This window comes from Adiantum capillus-veneris, chromosome 4 (genome assembly GCF_014529385.1).
Source record: "Adiantum capillus-veneris isolate H3 chromosome 4, ASM1452938v2, whole genome shotgun sequence".
Lineage (NCBI taxonomy): Eukaryota > Viridiplantae > Streptophyta > Polypodiopsida > Polypodiales > Pteridaceae > Adiantum > Adiantum capillus-veneris.
This window is the reverse complement of record NC_140934.1, coordinates 80,662,844-80,673,443: the sequence shown is the minus strand read 5'-3', so window position 1 is coordinate 80,673,443 and position 10,600 is coordinate 80,662,844. Positions and strand designations below refer to the sequence as shown.

At 44.2% G+C, this 10,600-nt stretch overlaps 1 protein-coding gene across 1 annotated transcript; it reads left to right on the top strand.

Moving 5' to 3' along the window:
• The first annotated feature begins 1,150 nt into the window (after window positions 1-1,150).
• LOC147459479 (uncharacterized) lies at window positions 1,151-5,089 on the top strand. The gene has a single exon (XM_086510736.1). The coding sequence runs from the start codon at window positions 2,786-2,788 to the stop codon at window positions 3,305-3,307; it is 522 nt and encodes a 173-aa protein (XP_086366862.1). The 5' UTR covers window positions 1,151-2,785; the 3' UTR covers window positions 3,308-5,089.
• The last annotated feature ends 5,511 nt before the right edge of the window (window positions 5,090-10,600 follow it).

Sequence of the window (10,600 nt, the reverse complement as noted above, 5' to 3'; positions counted from 1 at the left end):
TGCGCGAATACTGCAAGCACAAGCATTCCAAAGTGCAAAAAGCAGTCAAGCATGGGTGGAACAGACCAGATTCGCTGGCCAAAGAAGATTGGAAGAATGTGAAGAAAGCAGCACGCGAGAATCCCGACAAGTGGAAGCAACAAAAGGAGGCAGCCAGAGCACGAGTAGAGGCAGGGAGATCGCACCACTTGGGGAGCGACGGGTGGGCATCATTTGAGGCCGATTTTGTAAGTGTTTTTGCATTGCTCTCTATGTTTGATAGTTAAGGGTTTATGGGTTTTTAAATTCTAACATAATGGATTCTTTGTATGTTTTGACAACGGTCGATGACAGGACGTGATCCCACACCGTATGAGCACGAGTACGCAGGTAGGAACGGCTAAAACGCCCTGATGGACATTCTGAGTTCTCGCAGCGGCATGGTTAGTATTAGGGTTTACTCTTTTCTATTTGTTGTATTTTTTTATAAATGTTGGTGCACCCAAGATGTGTCGGACTATGGAGAATGTCAGCAACAGGCAAAGGGCAGCAGACAGTGTGATAGTAGAGGGCTTGGACAAGTACCAAGTGCAATCGGGAATAGGTCCCATAGTGATGTGTATGCCAAATGGGGCATATAACAGGTCAAATGTGGTTCAAAAGCTTTGCTAATTGGAATGCTTGAGGATACTATAGGTTGATGTATATCTCTGTCCCATAGTACCATGATGTATGCAAAAGTACTTCCTCGGATTCAGCGAGTTCAAGGCTCTCTAGGCGTTTGGAGACCAATGCCTATTAACTCTCGATTGGCCATTATGGTTGGTGACTGTGGCTTCAAAATAAGGACGAATTATCAAAGAGATCGATGCTCAAGTTTGAAGGAGGCATTCAAAGATGTGACATGAGGTACAGTTATAGTTATTTAAGGCGAGCTGAAGCTAGCACTGCACGGGCCGTGGGAAGGCGGCCCAAGTTGCAAGAATAAGTTTTTTTTATAAAAAAAAAGCCATGCTAAAAAAAAAAAAACGAGCTACGGTCGCCTGGATTGCATGGGGCTGAAGGGCGCCATCTGGATGGGAAAGGAGAGGCAGATGGTGGGTTGCATGAGACGAGCTGGAGGGGGTTGCGCTACTGGGTAAGCATGATGGGGGCTGTTGAGGGGGGCCGGCCCCTTTCATGAGAGGAACCAAAGGCCATCGAGAGGGGCTTGGAGCAAAAAGCAAGGAGTTGGCGGGGGCTGCAGGGCGGCCAGTTGAGAAGGAGAGGTGCTGAGGCCGAGAGGGACGCCATAAAAGGTGCCGGGGTCTTGAGCACAGGAGGTGGTTTACAGGATCGGGGGGGTCATCATGTGGTGAGGCAGGGGTTGCAAAAGGAGGCCGCCAGTTGAGGTGGCAAGGATGAACCGGCTGCAGGTCAGCGCAAGAGGAAGAGAACCGAGGGGCTGGTTATGCAGGGCTGCGTTACAGAGAGACTGGGGAGCCAACATGAGAAGAGGAGAGAGAAGGAGGCCTGTAGAGGAGGGTCGCCCGGACAACGAGGGTAGTTAGCGGGTTGTTTGCAAAGATCGAAGGGAAGCCAAGGGTTGCCAAGTGTGTGAAGAAGAAGCCGTCAAGAGCCTTAGCCATGCGAAGGGACGACCATGTGTGAGAGATATCCAATTGCACCAATCCACGAAATCCACAATGATCAAGATTGTGTTAGAGTTTTGTTGGTTTACTATGCATAACTGAGTTTACAGTTTGGCTGAGTTATCTGGTAGTTGGATGTCACCTTCTCGTTTATCTCATTTTGTGCTTCTCGCCCATGGTGACAGTGGCTCCGGGCCTTTTGTGTGTGTGTGCACAGAGAGAGGTTGGGTGAGCTTATTGTGTATTGCAAAGTTGATGAATGTGATTGTATATAGCTGGTGTCAGTCATAAGCGAGTCGGTGCATAGAAGATTGGAAGAAATGTGCATGTGTGTGTGATTCTGTGTGGGTATTGGTGTTGGATACCTGCTGGGCTATAGAGAGGCATCGAGTTTGTGTACTGTGTGTGTTCCCATTTAATTACCCCATCCCATCAGTGCCCCCACTGAGGAGGTACTGATTGCTCCTTGGTGAAGTTGAAGACGGTGTTGCGGTGTTTCCAGGTTCAAAAAACAAGTGCTGCTAAGAAAGATGTGGTCAGGTGTTTCGACTTTTACAGGTGCTGAAGATGCTGAGGTTTGGCTGCAAGACTACGGCCTTTTTCTGCTAGAGAGTGGCTTGTCAAGAGAAGAAGGGGTGGTCCAAGCTTTCCCGCTCCTGGTTCGTGGCAAAGCAAAGGTATGGTATGAGAGCTTGCAGGCTGAAGAAAAGCTTGATTGGGGTACATTGGAAGTGGCATTCCAAAGCCGTTATGTGGTCAACCCGCAGCGGAGTGAAGTGAAGTAGATGATGGACAACCTAAAGCAAAGCCTTGACGGTGATTTTCGAGCATTCGTGTGGGAGTTCGAGGCCATATGGAGCAAGTTGGTTAAGGTAACTGCTGTAGAGAAGGCCGATTTTTTGAAGTTGACCAAGTTTAAGGACTGCTTGCATGTCAAAGTTCGAGATAAAGTCGAGATGGATGGGCCTTGCACATACGAGGAGGCAGTAGCCTACGCACAGAGCAGGATGAAGAAGCTTTTAAAGAATCAAAAGGCAAAGCAGGTGCTGGCGAATCCATTGGTGCCGAGGCCAATTGCTAGGGAAGAGATTTAGGTAATCCGACCTTTTGTTGATGCACATGTGGTAGCAGCGGAGAGGCGTGATGACAGAGTAGGGACGATACCATGTGGGCCTATGAGGCCTCAACAACTGCAGAGAGGAGTCTACCAAGTACCGCCTGATGTGCTTGACCAGGTGACTTCCGAAAAGCAAGTAGTGGAGAAGATAGCTGAAGTGCCAAAGTTGGTGAGTTTTGTGGAGAAAGCCGAACTATGTTCGAGCTATAACAGTGCCTTGGATACGGACATCACATGGGAAATGGAGTTTGTTTTCTCAAGGTATGAGACGTATGATGTTATGTATGTCGATAATTTGGTCAAAGAACACCAGGTTGCAGGTGAAGAGTCAGTTTGCAAATACCAGGGAGTTGGGCAACCCTCTCTCGTGCCTTGTGATGGTCAGACCATGCTGACTGAAGAGGAATGTCTTGATGAAGATGGTTGGGAATTCAATGTAGATGACGAGTCGCAAGTTTTGGTTGCTAAAGCTATGGCAAGGATACAGGATATGCAAGGTTGTGTGCCTGCTCCAGTACCGCTTGAAGAGCCTACGTATGAGGTTTTGCCAGTGTTTGCTTTGGATGATCGGATGCCGTAGGTTGGTGCCATGCTGTTGATGGATCTGATGATAAAGGTTGTTATGCAAGCAACACTATGTCGCTTGCTACAGGTTGTGTTTTTCAAAGACAATGATGTTGTGGAGAGCTCTCTAGCCATTGGCTGGGAGACACAAGATACAGAAGATATGCAGGGTGTGCACGTTTGTTTTGGGTGTGGAAATGGTCCATGTATACAATTTTTTGAAGGGTGGTGCTATGAAGTTCTACAAGACTGGTTGGCTGACAAAGTTACAGGTGCAAAGCAAGGAATACTTGCCTATGTTTTACAGATGGATGACGATGATCAAAGCTATATTTTTGATCCTGGTGGAAGCTTCATTACAATTGGGGAAGCCAGCGGCTTTCCATTTGTCCCGGGTGGGCTCTCCAGTAGATGAATATCTCTCTCTCTCTATCTAATTCTTATGTAAATAATATCTATCAGTTTTCTTCTTATGCACTGATATCCTATCTAAATAATACTACGGTTGAGCATGAATGCTCAAAAAGGGGTCGGGCAATGATGGTGCACCCAAGATGTGTCAGACCATGGAGAATGCTAGCAGCAGGCAAAGGGCAGCAGACAGTGTGACAGTAGAGGGCCTGGACAACTACCAAGTGCAACCGGGAATAGGTCACATAGTGATGTGTATGCCAAATGTGGCATATAACAGGTCAAATGTGGTTCAAAAGATTTGCTAATTGGAATGCTTGAGGATACTACAGGTTGATGTATATCTTCATCCCATAGTACCATGATGTATGCAAAAGTACTTCCTCGGGTTTGGCGAGTTCAAGGCTCTCTAGGCGTTTGGAGACCAATGCCTATTAACTCTCGATTGGCCGTTATGGTTGACGACTATGGCTTCAAAATAAGGACGAATTATCAAAGAGATCGATGCTTGAGTTTGAAGGAGGCATTCAAAGATGTGACATGAGGTACAATTATAGTTATTTAAGGCGAGCTGAAGCTAGCACTGCACGGGCCATGGGAAGGCGGCCCAAGTCGAATGAATAAATTTTAAAAAAAAAGAAAGCCATGCTTTAAAAAAAAAAAAAACGAGCTGCTGTCGCCTGGATTGCATGGGGTTGAAGGGCGCCTTCTGGATGGGAAAGAAGAGGCAGATGGGGGGTTGCATGAGACGAGCTGGAGGGGGTTGCACCACTGGGTAAGCATGATGGGGGCTGTTGAGGGGGGCCGGCCCCTTGCATGAGAGGAACCAGAGGCCATCGAGAGGGGCCTGGAGCAAAAAGCAAGGAGTTGGCGGGGGCTGCAGGGTGGCCAGTTGAGAAGGAGAGGTGCTGAGGCCGAGAGGGACGCCATCAGAGGTGCCGGGGTCTTGAGCACAGGAGGTGGTTTACAGGATCGGGGTCATCATCAGGTGGTGAGGCAGGGGTTGCAAAAGGAGGCCGCCAGTTGAGGTGGCAAGGATGAACCGGCTGCAGGTCAGCGCAAGAGGAAGAGAACCGAGGGGCTGGTTATGCAGGGCTGCGTTACAGAGAGACTGGGGAGCCAACATGAGAAGAGGAGAGAGAAGGAGGCCTCTAGAGGAGGGTCGCCCGAACAACGAGGGCAGTTAGCGGGTTGTTTGCAAAGATCGAAGGGAAGCCAAGGGTTGCCAAGTGTGTGAAGGAGAAGCCGTCAAGAGCCTTAGCCATGCGAAGGGACGACCATGTGTGAGAGATATCCAATTGCACCAATCCACGAAATCCACAATGATCAAGATTGTGTTAGAGTTTTGTTTGTTTACTATGCATAACAAAGTTTACAGTTTGGCTGAGTTATCTGGTAGTTGGCTGTCACCTTCTCGTTTATCTCATCTTGTGCTTCTCGCCAGTGGTAGCGGTGGCTCCGGGCCTTTTGTATGTGTGTGCATAGAGAGAGGTTGGGCGAGCTTATCGTGCATTGCAAAGTTGATGAACGTGATTGTATATAGCTGGTGTCGGTCATAAGCGAGTCGGTGCATAGAAGATTGGCAGAAATGTGCATGTGTGTGATTCTGTGTGGGTAGGGGTGTTGGATACGTGCTGGGCTATAGAGAGGCATCGAGTTTGTGTATTGTGTGTGTTCCCATTTCCCCATCCCAACGTCGCTATATGTTTATACTTACAAAAAGCTGTCTTATTATTTTTTTTTGCAGAATCTGACAGATACGCCACTTGAACGCGATGAGACGTCTGACTAGACGATGTCAGTTTAGCCGTAGCTAGATAGCATTAGTTTCTTTTTGTCATAGCTTATGTATCATGAGATGACTTTTATACGTTTTTTTGAAAACCATGTATATTTTTTCAATAATGACAATGGTTTGTAACTATTACATTTGCAAAGTTTAACAATCAAGTGATTTTGCCTATGTGTACAATTGTCATTGATTTACTTTCATCAATTCATGCTTTCCAGTTTTGTATCTTTATTTTGCAAACAATACGTACTATGGATGATGGAGTTAATGGTTATATTGTCTTGTGGGTGACTATCTTGGGTCTATATCTACCTTTGCATTTTTTTTCAAAGGTGAATCAATTAATGAAACATTCAATATGGTTGATGGGTGAATGCCCTGCCACCAAATTTTTTTCCTCTCGGGCATCGCTATATAAGGTTTTGCAGCGTCGCTATGAACGTCGCTATAGATGGCCTGCAAACGTCGCTATAAGCGTCGCTATAGACATCGCTATATAGCGATGATTATAGCGACGCTTATAGCGACTGTTATAGCGACGTTCTCGTATCGACGCTCTTAGCGACGCTGGGGGTTATAAAAACTTAATGTATTTCCGTCGCTAAAAGCATCACAAGAGCACACAACCTCTTGTAGTGCTCATTCTGCTAGCTTCAACACAAGCTTGGGTCATCTCAGATTGCTCACGGAGAAAATTAGTGAGGTAATTCTTTCTTTTTCAACAATGCACCGTGCATCATGGCTTCAAAAAAATATTGTCTACTATCAATTTGACTTTGATCATAGCTCAGATACACTTGAGTACATTAATCCTCCTCGTGACATGTGCATGTCGAGCACAGAGCATGATACTAATGATGTGGAGAATGATTTAGTCAAAAGGAAAGATTTTAAAGCATTAGAGGCATGCAAAGATGCATTACAGAACCAAATTATTGCATTGAGTGAAAATTTCATCACTCCTTATAGATCTTATAGTCAATTTTATGAGTCAATAGACCCTAGCATGGATCCGCAACTTGCAACATAGCTTTAATAGCTACTCTTGTAGTGAAACATGTCAAAGGGTGTGATACTTTGAAGAGCCTTATTTGTTGCCATCTTTAGACCTTCAAAATAGGTGGAAGAATTTCTCAAGAGCATGAAGCCTCCTAATTTTGGTGGTGAGGATAAATAATGCAGCAAGGATATGGTGGATACATTTCTCAGACAATATGTCACTATAATTGATTTTTGGTACGTCCAAAACTACTCTAACAGTAATAGAATTTTCTTATGGCCACTTTAAGATGTTTTAACATTATCAAAATGAAAATCTAAGGTTGGATGATTAATTTTTGCTCTTTGGCCTAGAGAGAGAGAGAGTGTCCATATTTGACCTAAAATGGGCTAAGGAGTAATTGCAAATGCAAGAATTTAGATAAAGTATCAAAAAAGCCTTGGAACATCCACAACCCACTAAGACTTGGTTTGGGGGTTTCACCCGATTTGTTTGGGAACAAAATGATTTAATAACTACTCTAAGAGTGCATTTTAACAACCCAAGAAGCCTCTGTGGAATGGGGGATGGACATAAAGGTGTAAAAAGTTCAAGAAATATCCATTATGAAGTGTAAAATCATTTAAGGAACCCAACATAATTTTTTGAGATAAAAACAAACTCAAGTTAACCAGAAACTGATATCATTGGGTCCATTGTGGTTCCAGATCACTGAATATATACTTTTGGTGAGAAATTGACACAAAAAACTCAATCAAATCAAGAGTTGGGGCAAAAGGCACAAAAACTTTGAAAATTGACCAAAATTTGGGCCTTTCTGACTTTTTGATATCCAAATCCAAAAATAATTGAAAATCTAACATCTACAAGGTGCCAGCATACAAATGACCAAATTTCATGTTCAAATGTGGTCAAACATGGATCGCAATCCATGTCCCCTTTGATCATCTGGAGCTAAGCAATGAGTAGCTAGTTGCCAACATTTGGGATAACTTTTGCAAAGCGCACCATAGCAAAAACTCCAAAAAGTTGACCAAATCATCAAAAGACCAGTTGCTAGTCAAAAACCACAAGGCAGACACAAAAATTTGCTTTTGATCACAAAAAAGTTTTCCAAATCCAAAAATAAGTGGTGGAGTAGACTACTCATACTGTAGGCAAACATCAAGCCAAATTTGGGGTCAAGATTTGATGGAACATGCATCGCGATCCATGTCCCCTTTCTGATTTTTTGGACAGAGACCATATAGACTTGTAGCAAAGACCTATACAAATAAAATATCCAAAAGAAAAATAGACAAAAAAATCCAAGAAGTGGGTCAAAAGAGGGCAAAAGTACTCCAAGTCCAAAAAGCGCCAAACATGACTTTTGGGTGACCCAAAGTGATCCAAATCAAATAAAAACCACATAGAAGGGATCAAGGGACTGTGAGGGATGTGTGTATCAAGTTTCAGTGCAATTTGACACAAGGGTACATGGATCGCGATTTATGTCCCCCTGTCACAAATTTATGTCCCCCCGTCCTCACAGATTGAACTCACATTCATACCTGTTGGCGGATACACCGCGAGCGGACGCTAGCATAGCGAGAATAGAACAAACAACTCTATGTCTGCCAAGGGTGAAGCTTAACCCGTAGGCACGTGGAAACAAGAAGATGGGTGTCAAGCACCTTCTCGACCTTCTAAGACAATCCCTAATCAAGGAAATCAAACCTAAGCGTTCTTATGCACTAGTGAAAGCAATCCAACCTACGATTCTCATGCTATCTGAAACTAGACCAAATGCATTCGAAATGTCACGAAACTCACAGGATATACTCTCCTTATCACAATATCAATATCCTATGGACTATGACTTGGTATCCATCCTCTAACTACCTCTTGCGACAATCGTGTATAAAGACATGCATCAAAATAAAGGTTACCATTTTTTGTTGCACATGGTCCTAGCGTGTAGCTCTACTCTCCTGAACCCATAGGTACAAAGAACTCACCAAACGGATACCTGATTTGCAAGAAAACTCACCCGGAAGCTTGTAGGAGCTCGCTTCATGACGTCGTCGGAATCACACTCTTGGCGTTGGATAGAAGTCCTCACTGTTGCTAACACGTTGGCAGTGTCGCTTTTGCAATGGACCTTCCGTAGAGTGCGTAGGGAAGAGAAGAAATCATTCACTCACTCTCACACACACTCTCTCTCTCTCTCTCTCTCTCTCTCTCTCTCTCTCTCTCTCTCTCTCTCTCTCTCTCTCTCTCTCTCTCTCTCTCTCTCTCTCTCTCTCTCTCAGACACAGCGCACAATGAAACACGAAATTGATAAATTCAAAAGTTGGGCTTAGGGTTACAAAATTTAAATTATATACATTCCTCCTTAGAGGCCTATTCCCACCAAGTCTATTGGCTGCTCAAATATTACAAAAGTGTCATTTTGTTTTCAAAATAATGATACAACAAGTTGAAAAACTTCTTCTGTGTTTCACCGTCAACACTCCCCCCTTCCGCGTCCATGTCATCCCTGACATGACGGGTCTTACTCTTCTGCTTCAGGTAAAATTTGTCCTGCTCTCAATGGAATCCTTGTGGCTTTAGCAACTTCAGGTATGATTCGTACCTTATATTCCCTAAAGTGACAGTGGGGCCGAATATTTTGCTATCGTATGTGAAGAATCCGGTGTAGAAGGCTTCCTCAAAAGCTTGCATGTGATAGCTGGGCAAAAACATGATTCTTTGATATAGTAGATGTAAGACCTTTGGAGATGGCTGTTTTGACAAATCATATGTCATGCGGTGATAATGTCGCCCATTGACAGGAGTGTTGAGTATGTAGCTTTGGGAGGCGTGAACACTTCAATGCAAGCCAACAAGGTTTTGCACATTTTTTTGATCATTACACACGTTAAGTCAGGAGAGCCAGTGAAAGCATTAATGGTGCCCTTTAGGATTTTCACCATATAAGAGACACTTATTCTCTCTCCTTCCTTGGGTGGTGGAAAAGAGGGGTAATTAAGCCAGTTTGGAACCTCCACCAAGTATTTCAAAAATCCTCGGTACTTTAGGAGCCAGGCTTTTCTCCATCTTGGTTAGGAGTCCACTATTTTTGCTACATCCTCTGTATTCTTGACATCTCCATCATATACTGGCTCTATAGCTTTTGCTTTGACTCTCTCCTTGATCACTATTACTTCATACTTTAGGAGAGGATATGGGAGTGTGGGTTGCATCCATTCCTCCCTAAGCACATTCGTGGCCAGCCCTTGGACTCCTACAAAATGTAGCATTCTTGTTTCCCATTCCAGGGCTACCTTATGGTATTTTGCTGTGGCATTTTCTATCAAAATCTGGAGGTCTGTCTCCTCCTCTACGATCAATGATTGTCCTTCTTCTGCTTGTGTCTCTAATTGTTCTTCTTGGTGCTACATATCTTCTGCACCCTCAGGAATTTCCATTGGCGGCGTTTATCCTTGTTTCACTGGGCCCTGGTTTCGATTCTTGTGTCCTTGATTCGGCTATCTCTCTTTGTAATTTTGTGATCTGTTGTTGGGCCAACGTATCTCGTTTACTAGCTTTGTCTGCCAGGTTAACCAACATTTCTTGCAGTGTAGCCAGGTTCTGTTGGAGTTCTTTATGTTCTTTCTTAAACGCTTTGTGTTCAACTTTCAGTTTTTCCTCCGTAGCTAGAGATCCTTCTTCCATATGCATTCGTTGTCTTTGCTCCAACTGTAATTCCTTTTGCACGGTGGTGATTTGTGCTTCCAAGGCTTGCATAGCTTGATTATCTGCCCTTGCACTTGCTTGCACAACCCTTGGAGTTGCCCTTAATCTCTTTATTGTCAAGTCTTGAAGCTCTAATTTTTCATTCAACACCAACACTTCATCTTTGGCTGCCTCCAGCTCGTCTTCCACCCTTTCTTTTTCTTCTTGGAGAGTCTTGACTTCTCTCGAGACCTCTACCATTTCTAGTGTTAGAGTATCTCGTTCGCTCTCAGCCTCGTTGGTGTTGTAGTGAGAGTAGCAAGCTCCTTTTTGGCTTCCTCAACTTTCAGATGGGTAACTTGTACTATGCTTGACAGGTTATCATGTTCCATTTGCATATTATCCTCTCT